The following is a 14,544-nucleotide window of genomic DNA, read 5'->3' as shown; positions in this document are numbered from 1 at the left end:
TATGTACCTTGAAATGATTATATTAACTAACATTGCAATATTTTTCATCAGATTGATGTATGGAAGGACAATGAATGATGATGCCACATAACCATAAATGTTTTCACATTAGGAATATTATACATAGCATAATATAGAGTAGGTATGAGCCACCTGGAGGAATATTTTCATGTTGGGGTGGCTAGAGGTCATTATTAGATAATTTTGCCACATTTTGAGTGAGATGGACTCCAAGGGAAGTTATATTTTAACAAAGTTTCTTGATTTGCATGAGAGTAACACCATAGATGTACAATGGACACATGATTACCAAATTTATAATAGAAAATTGAGAAAAATTTAACAAGATTATGATGTTATTGAAATTGTTGTACAAAAATTATCATGTGTGGAATTAGTTAATCAGTTTCTCCTTATGAGAGGAGTGCCTTATTTTTTAGATTTTTTTGTAATAATCTGAGGATTTTTCCATGGTTTTGACTTGGAAACATGGTTTTACACTCATTTTTTAATCCTTGCACACGGTTTGAGCTCATGGTTCCATAGTAGCTCACAGGTTTCGATATATGATGTTGAGGAGGAATCCATCGATACGAGGAGGGCGCCTCCCTCATATATTTAATGGTTTGAATGGAATGGGAGACTCTCTTTCTCTTTATGTGGTCTATTTTATTATTTATTCTCTTGATTATAATGTTCTATACTAGTACTAGTAGAGTAGTGTGTATGAAATAGGCACTGAACAAAGCACTATTGTAAAGCCAATAATGAAGAGAGAGTATGATTAATATCTATTTTGTTTCTTTGTGATTTTATGAAGCTAGGTATTCATATTCAATTTTAATTCCTTAGGGTTTTTAATTCCTACCTTATATGTATATTATAATTAATCAAGTTTGCAATAATTATGCTATATCTACAATTAGTTTACCCTCTCTATGAATTTTGTATAGTCTAGGTTTCTTTAGGTTATGCTTCCCAATTATTCTCAATGAAAATTTGTGGGGACTTACACATTAAATTAGACGACACCTTTTGTAGGAATTAAATAAGAATCCATATCCAATGGTGACACTTAACTTATCTCTATTCTTTTCTTTCCATCTCAATTTTATTGTCCTCCCAACCCTTTTTTTTATGTAAGGGTTGCATGACCAATATTTAGATTTATATTGTTGTATTCAATTCTTGGAGCTCACCTTAATTAGATAATTAGTATTTGAATTATTTTATGTTAGTTTTTTCTTAAGGGTAATATTCATTTATGATTATCATGAAGCTACAAAATATGTACATAAGTTTCTAACTAGCTAATGAATTCTTATATCTTGATTTAATTTCATCATCTTATGAAAAAATCTAGCACATTTTTCTATTGTTGATGTAATTTTCATGTTTCATAGAGTTTATTTCATCTCAATTAATCTTATAAAAAATCAAAATAATTCCATGAAATTAAACTTTATTTTCATGAATAAGTTTTGTTAACCACCTATTGACATGACATTAAATAATGATAATTTTGAATTGATTTTGATTATAAATTTGTGCTTAAAAATATATACTTAAATATCAACATTCATGGAATTTTTGAAATACTAAATTAAGATAGAAAAACAACTTCACTCATTACTGGTGCACCACATGAAACACTTCACATGCATAAGGAAACGACCTAATCATTTCAACGCTTTCTTATCCTACCAATGTTGGATTATTAACCGTTCTTATTTTTTTTATCTATCAAGGTTTAAATTGGTGGTACAATTATAATTTAATGTTAAAATGATGATTTTGGTTCACCCTAACATTGGCCTTGTCATGTCTTAATTATTAGTGGTAAAATGAACACCTTGACTTATTTGTTTACTGTCATAATTCTGATGTACACCTTGTTGTCATAAGAATAATTTCTAATAGCACGGAGTTAAAAAAGACCAGACTTAATAATTATCACTTAATACTACATTTAAGTAAGCACTCTTGTTCACCGCATGGCATGATGATGGACATTCCTAAGGGCAATGGTTTTATGATAATGCACTCATGAATTTCAAGTTATATCTTGTTACCCTAAATGTCCGAGCTTCCTAAAACTAAGATAAATATGTTGAAATTTTATCTTGAAAATACTTGCTTCACTTAACACTAAACACTTCACTTAACACTAAACAATGTGGAATGGGATTGCATCTCGGTATGTTTCATGTCATGATCTATAACTCGTAATTAAATCTTGCGGATGACATTTTGGATTTCATTTCATATGGATAAATGATATATGGAGACATATTTTTCAAAAAAGAGAACCATTTACTAGAATATATTATTTATATAGACAATTATAAATGTGAAGCAACATTGATTTTATTATATACAATGGTATTCAATTATCTTTTCTAGCCTAATATATATCATACAAGTACACTAATCTGAATTTCACATAATCAAAAGCTGGTCTATTTTAACAATACCTTACATATTTTAATTTGTTTTGAACTTTGAAATCAGAAGTTACATAGATATTTGGATTATAGAATATATGAATTGTCGAGGTAGTCTCTCTCGTTAGTTTGTAGTGTAAGATAAGACTACACAGTTAATAACCAATAATTTGTAACTTATTTTTAAGTTTATATTTTTCAATTTTTAAATAGAATATAAGAATTAAAATAAAAATATATATTATTAATTAAAAAAAAAAAATTGTTAAGTAATTATTAGAGTATCTATTTTGGAATATTATAATTTTAATATCTATGAAATATTTTTAATAGTAGTGAGATAAAATATTTTTAATAGTAGTGAGTAGAGTACTCAATATGAAATGAGTCATGATAAAACATGGGTGAGTAAATTAAAAATTTTATTATATGTTTTTTTAAATTGGAAATATATTTGACTTATATTTTTTGGATAATTAATAGCAAAAATAATTTAAAATAACATTATAGTTTAGTTATTTTTAATGATTTTTTTTTTTTTTTTTTTTTAAAGACTAAATCTATTAAGTAAAATATAGTACAATCAGGAGAAGCAAGAGACCGGCAGACCGGAAATGATGGATCCATCAACCTCGGTCCCGGAGGAAAGAATCAATCTCAGAGCTACAACAGATAACTTGAGAGCAAAAACAGACTAACTGACTTTTACCCCACAGGGTCAGAAACTACAACACAATGTTTTTTCCCTTTCTTTTTGTTGACTTTTGTCCAGCCATCCTGGGGAGAATGAGCTAGAACAACTTGAAGACTGGAATTCTCTATCCTCGGGAACTCCTTTTCTGATTCAGAGGAGGAAGTCTCATGGGCGCGTTTCTATGAGATTGCTGCGACATGGGTGTTCCCCATAATATCCGTGGGCGGAACCATCGGCTGAGGCGCCTGGTCCGGTTCTGAATCGCTTTCCTCATCCTCCATACTTGGGGAGCTAGCGCTTCCAGCTGGCGGCGGTGGACAGGGAGCCCAACGCTTGGGTTTGGATTTTGCGGAGATGCCCTTTTTCGTTCTTGCTGTCAGCGATGGGCAGGAGTTCTGCAGGTGCCCAGTTAGGTGACAATGGCAGCATCGGAAGGCAGTGTTTTCGTAATCTAGAAACTGAGTCCAGACAGAGTCATTGATCTTGAGATTGATTTGCTCTGGCAATCCCTTGCTTAAATCTAGCTCTACGCATACTCTAGCATATGTATAGAGACCTTGTTGTTCCCTCTTGTAATCTCCCATTAAAAAGCAACCCAAGGTGTTGCCTATTTGCCTGTATACTTCTGTGCGCCACAGGTGTATTGGGAGATTTGGAAGTCTGATCCATACAGGGGCTTTAGTGATGACTGCAGAAGCTGGGTCAAAGTCTGGGAACCATGGAGTTAAGAAGAGGCCTGCTGAACCCATGAACCAAGGACCTTCTTCTAAGGCATTTTCGTAGTGCTCGGGGTTATCGAACAGCACTATAAAATATCCCTTTGCACAGAAATAAACCTTGCAACGGTCAGTCCAGTTATCCTTGATCCAGTCATAAAGATCCTTTGAGCGTGGCCAGAGCCCATTGAATCTGCAGATGATGGCCTTTTCAGCAAATTTTTGGGTGTCGTCTGCAAGGTCAGGGTAGGAGATCTCAACAGAGGGAACCTCCTCCAATTTATCAACCAAAAAAGGCTTGGGTTTAGGAGGTTCCGGGGTTGCAATTTTTAATGATTTTTTTTAATCATAATAATATAGTCTATATTACTAGTAAATGTTTTGATACTTATCAATATTTAATAGGTATTTTCTTTGTAATTTCGGTGTGACATTTTTATTATGTCTAATATATCACCCAGATGGGGTGAGGAATTGAACCAATGACTTCACATCAAGGAGTACCTTAACATAACACCTTCACATCAAGGAATATCTTAACATAGCACCTTCACATCAAAAAGTACTTTAATATAGCACCCTATCACTATCTATCCAAAACCCATGAACAACATTTAATAGTTATTTAATTTAAATAAATAAACTAATTTATTTTATAAAAAAACTAACTTACACTTTTACCAATAAAACAATATATCTTTAAATACATTTGCTAATTCAAAAAATCATTAAATTATTAATTCGAGATATAATAATAATAATAATAATATTCATTTTTAAGGTCACAGCCAAGCTAGACACCAAATTGGTGTATCAGACCCCACTGCTAAGTCTACGAAGGCATACATACTCTACCCCCTCTAGTTTTGAACCTGTGACCTCTTAGGATGAAACACATACTCTTAACCATTAGGCCCACTCAAGCTATATAAGTGTGCATAAAGGGTTTTAAAAAACAATCCAATGAAAACAAATTATGGGAAAAAGTATTGTTTTTGATATTTGAATTTTTTCTAATATAATTATATATAGTTAAATAATAACATAAAATTTAATTAATATAATTAAATGTTTCCCTAATATCGTTATAAAATTTATATATAAATAAAAATAAAAATTAAATAATATCATTAATATTATTTTTAATAATTAATTATCTCAATTTAGGGCTGATATCTCTATATCAAGGATGATTTACTCGACAACAAACACAAAACGAAGTGTCCCATAATCAGTATTTTAAGATCATTCGTAAATTTTTATAAATTATTTCCTTAAAAAAAAAAAACATCTCTTCACTTCACCGAAGAAAACTGATAAAATTAAAATATATATATAATTTGAGTCTACTTAAATTGAACTGTAAAAGAAAAGGAAAAAGAGTAATATGTAAGTCACACAAAATGTTCATGTAGCATTGAGAAAATCTATACTCTCTACAGTGGAAATGGAGAGACATACCATTTGCTGGAATATGTCCCTCAGAAGCTAGCAAGCTGGCGTAGCGTTGGGAAATGGAGGCGGCTGCACATAGAGGCCAGAAGATAACCCTGGGCACTTTCATATTGCTTGCGACTTCCTCCGTGCAAGACATATAGGGGTCTGTGATGATGAACGTGATGGGTGGAAATGACGGCGATTTTTCATGAGCACTGGTAAGGAGGTCCTCCAACGCGGGGCCTGACTTTTGCAGAGAAAGAAGTAAGTCGATGCCGCTGGCGATGCGTCCATGGTTGTCTGGTAAACCATCAGGAATAGACAGAAACCGAATTCTCCATTCTTGCTGCTCCGAGCCAAGATCTTCTCTGGAAACAAGAGATCTAACTTTCGTTGAAGCTTCCACCATGCGTTTGTGTATCCACTCGGTATTGACGAAAGTGACAAAAACTCCCCTAATAGCCAGCAGCTGAGCCAAATTCATAAGAGCGTTAACATGACCCTGTGCAGGAAATGGTACAATCACTGCATGCAGAGCATCTTTCCTATTTTGATTCATCATATTCAGGCCAATATTGTCAAACTCTGTTCGTTTCTCTTCCCTTAATCCAGTACCACAGTTTACTGCTCTGGATTTGAGCTGCGAATTATGCACCTACCACAGCGGAGTTTACAATTATAGCGATCATGTTCACTTCTTACTATGCTCAAATAATCATGGCCAACGCATTATAAAAAAATAACACGTAATAATCCTTAAAACCGGAAAATTATATCAATTGACTTCTGAAAAGCTAAGTTTCCACTACGTTCCTGTCTGGTTATGTTTGTTTTGATATAGGTATCTATGACGAACTCTGGTGTTCTTATCAAGAATATCCCATTCTTTGGTAACATAACACGTAATAATCCTTAAAACCGGAAAATTATATCAATTGATTTCTGAAAACCTAAGTTTCCACTACGTTCCTGTCTGGTTATGTTTGTTTTGATGTAGGTATCTATGACGAAATTTGATATAGGTATCTATGACGAACTCTGGTGTTCTTATCAAGAATATCCCATTCTTTGGTAACATAACACGTAATAATCCTTAAAACCGGAAAATTATATCAATTGACTTCTGAAAAGCTAAGTTTCCACTACGTTCCTGTCTAGTTATGTTTGTTTTGATGTAGGTATCTATGACGAAATTTGATATAGGTATCTATGACGAACTCTGGTGCTCTTATCAAGAATATCCCATTCTTTGGTAACATAATTAAGCAAAATCACGGGAAATGCTTTGGTTGATTGTTCAGGTGACGTCATCAATGATGGCTGGACAACGAACTTTCCTTTTGTTGTTCTATTCTCAATCTTCAGAGTCGTATATTAGAATCTGCTTGTGACGCAAATATTTGTTATAATAACATATTTCATGTGCCATGCCTATATAAGAAAATCTTAAGAAAATAAAGACAACCGAAAAAGCATCTTTATGTCCACGGCAGATTTTGGAATATTCTGAAATCTAACCGTCAATGGAGAGGTTGATTGTTTGTTGTGTGAATCGTTCTGGAATAGAAAATGTCAGCGTTTCTTTAAAGTAATATTTATTATAATAACATATTATTCACTAATATATATATATATATATATTAATAATTATATATAAAAATGTTTAAGAGTTTTAATAGACGGTGATCAAGTATTTTGTTAAGGCATTTTAGATATGAATGACCAGTTTAATTTCTAGTTTGGATCTTGGATAAATGGTGATCAAGGGTTTTGTTAAGACACTCCTTTATGTGAAGTGACTATTCAATTCCCCGTATTGTAGTGATATATTGGACATGATGAAGCTATAGTCGTGTGAAGCTACACAATTTTTTTTATATTAAACATAATGAAGATATAACACTGCCTCTAAACACATAGTTCGACATCGAAATTAAATTATCCTAGCACCAACTGAAAATCTAGCGGCACCTTTATTTTTCAGTAGAAGAAAATGATTTTTTTTATTAAAAAAATAGAGTACATACAACATAGTTCCTTTTCTTGTAGACTATTTGATCCACGGAGGGCTTAAATGAGAAATAAAAACTTAGATTATCTAGTTTTCCATACTTGTCCTTTTCCTATCTCAATCATGATGTATCAACAATGATTTTTTATCTGATTCAAAATGAAGTCACAAATAGCTGATTCAAAAAACCATCAATGTCCACAAAAAAACAAAAAGAAATGACTAAGAGCTTATATATGATATTAATGCTTCTTACATTGAATAAAGAACCTTAGAAAAAAGCCACAAAATAGATCACACCTAGTGCATTCGCTATTCCTATCTTGGACAAAATGTCTGCAATCGAATACTGCTCTTCTACATTCTGCTCTTCTTTGTAGATGTGTCTGGAAGATATATGTTGAAAACCTTTTCCAGAGAATGAATGTGACACATCCAATTTGATAGCATATGTGGCTGAAGATGTGAATGACCATTGACCCAATCAATGGTGTCTTTTGAATCCCCATACACCTAAATAGTCAATACCCAATGATTTGGCGCAGATGAGAATGCCCCAAAGTGCAATGATTTTTGGTAAGCTATTTGAACATATTCCTACTTCCCACCAGAAATAATAACATCTACCCAGTTCTATGACAATGTATGCACCACAACTGCACAACCTTTGTGAACATGCACCATCAAAGAAACCGACCGAGAATTTCTTCCATATATCCCTTTTGTTGATTGTTTTATTTTCCTGTATCTTCATACGAGGTCTAATCTCTAAATAATATGCCACTAGCTTAATCACGATGCTTCTAACATCAGCCTCTTTCTATGCAAAAATCTTACAGATATGCATCTCCATATGTCCCATATAATGTAGAAGGGCAAAGAACAATGTTCATTATGTGTCCCAAACCAATATTTAAGACAATCCTCCAATGAAATATTTACCCAAAGTGATGCTATGCAAAGAGAATGTAAAACCCCACTCCATACCGTTGTAGCAAAGGGACAATCCAGGAATAAATGTCTCACTTCATTTGCAACATTCATACATAAAGAGCATAAACTAGGGCCAATGAACCCCATATGAAAAAGATTATCCCATGTAAGAATTTTGTTGTGGAGGGACAACCAACAAAAACAATTTAATCTTTGTGGCATCATCGAAGGCGAGGGTTTTTGGAACCATAACCTATAAACTAATGAATTTAATGTCAAAGACATACTATAATAAATCTCCTTAGCCACAATCTAACCCTTTTTTATCTGACCATCCCATATCAACTTATCCACTTGCCTGGAAATTGTTATACCTATGGCACATAACTGAGAGGTGTAATTTACCCATTTCACTCCTAAATATCCTATAAAAACTATCTCATCCACCCTTAGCAACATTCATACACAAAGAGTATAATCTAGGGCTAATGAACTCCCTATGCAAAATATTATCCCATGTAAGAATTTTGTTGTGCAGGGACAACCAACATAAACACTTTAATCTATGTGGGGTCTCCCAAGGCCAGGATTTTTGGAACCATAACCTGTAAACTAGTGAATCTGATGTCAAAGACATAGTATAATAAATCTCCTTAGCCACAATCTGACACTTTTTTATTTGACCATCCCATATCCACTTATTAACCTGCTTGGAAATTGTGATACCCGTGGCACATAACTGAGAGATGCAATTTTCCCATTGTATTCCTAAATATCCTATAAAAACTATCTCCTCCACCCTTAGCGAAGAATGAAAAATAGTAAAATAATCTCGAACAGTAGAAATATGGTTAAGAAAGAAAAAAACCTCTTTCATGTAGATGATGAAGAGGAGGAACAAATAATGAGAAGTTTCCCTCAAATCCTTTGATGGCTTCTAGTCCCACCTCAATTCATGAACCAGACCCAACATCCTCGCGTATGCCCCTTAAAAGCCAATAATTGTTTTTCAACATACTATGCCATATGAAAGAAAACTACTCTTTTGAGCCGCTCCTTCCTTAATCTATACTTCATAATCCTGGTAAATCAAGTATTTTCCTATGATGATTTGCAGCCATATGTTATTACCAGATAGCCCTCTCTAAAGGCTCTTTATAATTAGGTTTTAGTATCGAGGATGCTCCATCCACCTACCTCAACCACTCTACCAATGGTTGACATACAAACCAAATGAACTTCCTTGAACTGATTACGACCAGACCACAAAATTCTTGCCATGGTGGAATCAATCAACTATGGATGACCTCATTATGCTTAGGATCACTATGGAGGAGTGGAACAATAATGATATTAATCCACTTTTTCATTTCATTACTTTTAGAAAAGATTTTGACACTACATCTTCCAATTTTACGATCATTTGGGATGGTTGAAAGAGATAAATTGTAATACAGGCATCGATCAAGGTTATTCCCTATTTGATATTCTTTTTGACATATACATTGAGGAGTTAGAAGAGTTTTTGGAGGATTTTGGTTATTCTTGTGGGAATCTTGCAGGTATAGACATCATCTTTGTTCTTTATGCTCATGATATTGTTCCTAATGCAAGGAGTTAGTATGAACCTGGTAAGCATTTAAAAATCCTCAAGAACTTCTTCTTCTATCTAGATATGACCATGAGTGCTCAAAAAATAAAGGTTATGATAAATTAAATCTAAAAACATCACCTATGATATTTTCATATCACAACAATATCTTAATAGAAATGCCTTCCTACAAAGTGTTTTTGGAGGATTTTCGTTATTCTTGTAGGTATAGACATCATCTTTGTTCTTTATGCTCATGATATTGTTCATAATGGGAGGAGTCAGTATGATCTTGGTAAGCATCTAGAAATCCTCAAGAACTTCTTTTTCTATCTAGATATGACCATTTGTCCTACAAAAATAAAGATTATGATAAATTAAATCTAAAAACATCCCCTATAATACTTTCATATCACAACAATAACTTAATAGAAATGTCTTCCTACAAATATCTGAGAATCAATCTTCACCACAAGCCCAATTCAAATCATAGCATGTAGAAAAGTATAAATGAAAAGTAGAAATCTTATTTCATGCTTGAAAATGATTATAGGTTAGAATTTTTTTATCTGTATGATAACAAAAAGATCCAAGTAATATCTTACCTTTCTTAAAGTCTAATCAGCCAATTTTGATTTTACTAGACCTCTCTCTATATATGTAATAATTTTACACAATTATATATACATATATGGAATGGTCAGATTGTGGTTAAGGAGATTTATTATAGTCTGTATTTGACATGAAATTAACTATTTTATAGGTTATGGTTCGAAAAACCCTGGCCTTCGAAGATCCCATGGACATTAAAGTGTTTTTGTTGGTTGTCCCTCCACAACAAAATTCTTACATGGGATAATCTTTTTCATAGGGGGTTCATTGGCCCTAGTTTATGCTCTTTATGTATGAATGTTGCAAATGAAGTGAGAAATTTATTCCTGGATTGTCCATTTGCTACAAAGGTATGGAGTGGGGTTTTACATTCTCTTTGCGTAGCATTGCTTTGGGAAAATATTTCGTTGGAGGATTGTCTTAAATATGGGTTTGGGACACATAATGAACACTATTCTTTGCCCTTTTACATTATATGGGGCATATGGAGATGCAGAAACTGTAAGATTTTTGCATAGAAAGAGGCTAATGTTAGAAGCATCGTGATCAAGGTAGTGGGATATTATTTATAGATTAGACCTGAGATGAAGATGCAGGAAAAGAAAACAATCAACAAAAGGGATATATGGAAGAAATTATCGATAAGTTTCTTTGATGGTGAATGTTCACAAAGGTTGTGTAGTTGTGGTGCATACATTGTCATAGAATTGGGTAGATATTATTCTTTCTAGTGGGAAGTAGGAATATGTTCAAATAGCTTACTGAAAATCATTGCACTTTGGGGCATTCTCATCTGTGCCAAATCATTGGGTATTGACTATTTGATCTGAATTGGATCTTTAAACATTATCTAAGTTTTCATGACAGTTTCAAATTATGTCAAGCTTCAAAATCTTATGAATTTTGAGCTTATCAGAAATAACCTCTAAACAATGGAAATTTGTGGTCAGCACGGAACAACAAGGACCCTCAATCAAAGAGCGTAGACCGTTGGCCCATGGTGACTGCGCACTGGCACAAATTGACAAATGGGAGGTCAAATCCAAAACAGAGGCAGTTTCTGATACACGATTAGCGTTAAAGTGCTAATCACATATCACAGGGCATCCCGCTCAATGAGGGAAAGCCCCAAGTGCTCGGTCACGAGGGAAAGCATAAAAATATACAGAAATCGTCGATTCTGTTAGAAGGTGGGTCCCACGCTAAAACCGGTAGGATATCGGAAGGGCTTCAAGTGGTAAGCGGGTTCAACCGAGTCCTGCCCAATGCCATACTCTAGGTGACATGTGCCAAGTGGATGAGAGAGAAAACCGCTCACATCGCGTGGGTAAAGGTCATGCTACTTACCTGCTTGATATGGACGGAGACCATAGGATCTTGAGGCTCCAGATCAATGGCAGAGAAATGATCCGATGGATCACCAGATTTGATGGGGAAAAAGGCTGAGTCATATGAGATTTGAGGTCCAGCATGACTGTTAAGTTGGCAGAGGAATTAATTTCGCGGGCAATCTTGGAGCAACAGAAATAATGACCGTTCAAAGAGAACTGACACTCAGTTTGTGAGAAAACAAGTGGCCACCTCTCTATGAAGCGTTACATAGTGACGATGACATAGAGCAGGGGAATTCAAGCGGACAGAGGCAGGAGATCCAGAGAGCCAGGAAGCGGAAACGAACAGTCAGGGAGCAGATTGGCTTTAAGCCACGAACATACAAAGAGTAAAGGCAGGCAGAGAAAGAGAAGAAGAAAGCCGAGAGGCAAGAAAGAATTGAATTACAGAGAACAGAGAAGCCGAGTTGACCTACAGAGCAAAGGCAGCATCGAGCAAATAGAGACAGAGAGAGTCCGAGAGTCTGTGAACTCCAGAGAAGGCTTGAGAGGTTCACGCAACTCTTTTGTGTATACCTATCAGGTATTGAGTACCAAATTGGACTCATACCACTGAGACCAGTTGAGGTTGAGATTCAGTAAGGGGAGTCTGTGTACTCTATAGACTTGGGGGATACAAGTACAATCCTACTAATCATCATCTGTTAAGTGAGACTCAAATTGAGCTCCTTATTGTAGAAACTCTGCTTTAAGACACAATAGAAAGGCCACCACTGAAGGCTGGACTAGGAGACGTAGCCCAGGAGGATTGGGTGAACTCCTTATTAAATTTGTTGTGTTTTATGTGTTTGCTTACTGTGTTCTCTTACTATTTCAGTGTCTATGTATTTCGTAATCTTATCGATCTGTTGCATAAAATATCATAGGCACACCCTAACAATTGAGTCTGTAATACCTTCATTCTTTCTTTGAGGTCATTTACTGGTGATTTCAGATCATGTGGTATCAGAGCTCTAGGTTGTTAAGGTTAGACAAGCTTGTGCTGGATTTTATTGTTGAATGCTAACTAGATCAAAGCTTAAATTTGGAGAAGGAGAGTTGGTTGAAACTAACCCAGAAATTTGAAGAGTCTATCCTCAGAAGAAAATCTTGGAAGAAAGTCCCTTGGGACCAGACCCCCAATTTATAGATAGTTTCCTGGCCATTAGGTCCATGGTAGAGGAAATGTATAGGGACTTTAGGAAACATAAAGATGAAGATTCATCAGGCTCCAAACAAGATAAAGGAGAAGAAGAGTCTCTCCTCCATGACCACTCAAAAGGCAAAGGGAAAGAAGAAAACTTTCTCACACCTCCTAATAGCCCGAAACATAAAAAGAAGACATCTTTGATTAAATTAGATGTTAAATTTGATTTACCAATATATGATGGAGAGTTGAATGCAGAGAAGCTGGATAATTGGATCAGACAAATCGATGTTTATTGCAGAGTGTAGAGTATTGACTCAGACAAGAGTAAGATTTAGTTGGCTAGCCTATGCCTCGGAGGCACTGCCCTGGTATGATGGGAAGGCAGGACACAAGCTGACATGAAGAAACATGGTAAGATTCTTTCTGTCCGGAGTGAATTTGTTTTTGCAATCAAAAAGCAGTTCTATCCACTAGCTTACATGTAGCAAGCCATGATGAGTTGGCAAACTCTTCGCTAATTGGAAGGGAAAAGTGTACAAGATTACACCCAAGAATTTAGGAAAAGAGATTTGATTCTAGTAATTTCATCAGACTCACCTGAGTCTCTGTTGAAATACATGGGTGGTATACACAGCTACATGAGACACACTATCCTCATGTTTAATCCCAGTTGTATAGATGAGATATCTATTCAAGCTACCCATCCAGAAGCTAGAGGAAGGAATTGGAACCCAGAAGTTGGGGGATCATCCAAGCCCATTTCAAGCAAGAATAAGGAGAAAAGAAAAAAGAAATGGAAAGAGAGGAAGGAAAACACTGCACAAAAAAGAAAGTCTTCATGCACTCACTGTAAGAAAGATGGGCATGATGATGAGCACTATTGGATCCTGCATCTGGAGCTGAGACCTAAGAAGTTCGAGGGCAAGAAGAAGAAGACTGCTGCAGCTATTCAGAAAGATTTGGGGTCAGACTCAGGAGTTGAAACAACCATTGTAGCCACAGGTATAAAAGGTAAAAATTCTGAAGCATCTACTAGTAATTCTGCATAATCTACTAATAATGAAGAAAATGAGAGAAAAAGACATGAGCTCTTTCGTATTTGAGTTATTTCCAAGCATCAAAAGATTGATACTTTGTTTGATAGTGGCTCACAAGTAAATTTAATTTCTGAAGCAATTGTAAAGAAGATGGGATTACTGACTACACCTCACGAGAAACCATACCCATTACGTTGGTTAAGTGATAAAGCACAACTACAAGTGACTAGACAATGTAAACTTAAGTTTTCTTTTGGGTCAAAATTTGTAGATGAGGTTGAGTTAGATATAGTTCCTTTGGATATATGTGGAATTGTTTTAGGAAGTCCCTACCTGTATGATAGAAAAGCTATTTTCTATAGAGCTGAGAACAAGTATCTCCTCGTTAAAGATGGAATCAAATATATTGTAAGAGCCCATAAGCTCAAGAATAATTATACTCTTATAAACTTAGGGCAGATGAAACGAATTGTAAATTCATGCAAACAATTTTTTACTGATGGTTGTAAAGGAAAAGAAACCTGATAAAAACAATGTATTTGAGGGCTG

General features: G+C 34.8%; 1 protein-coding gene across 1 annotated transcript in view; it reads right to left on the bottom strand.

The window, feature by feature from the left end:
* LOC149185466 ((R)-mandelonitrile beta-glucosyltransferase-like) overlaps positions 1-5,853 on the bottom strand; it is a 47,158-nt gene extending 41,305 nt beyond the window's left edge. The window contains exon 1 of the mRNA XM_089412403.1: positions 5,316-5,853. Within this exon, the coding sequence (XP_089268529.1) occupies positions 5,316-5,853 (538 nt within the window). The remainder of the gene's footprint in view (positions 1-5,315) is intronic.
* Positions 5,854-14,544: the final 8,691 nt, after the last annotated feature.

This window comes from Pinus tabuliformis, chromosome 3_1 (genome assembly GCF_031772625.1).
Source record: "Pinus tabuliformis cultivar Carrire ecotype Pingquan chromosome 3_1, CPIR1, whole genome shotgun sequence".
NCBI lineage: Eukaryota > Viridiplantae > Streptophyta > Pinopsida > Pinales > Pinaceae > Pinus > Pinus tabuliformis.
This window is presented reverse-complemented; position numbering and strand designations above follow the sequence as displayed.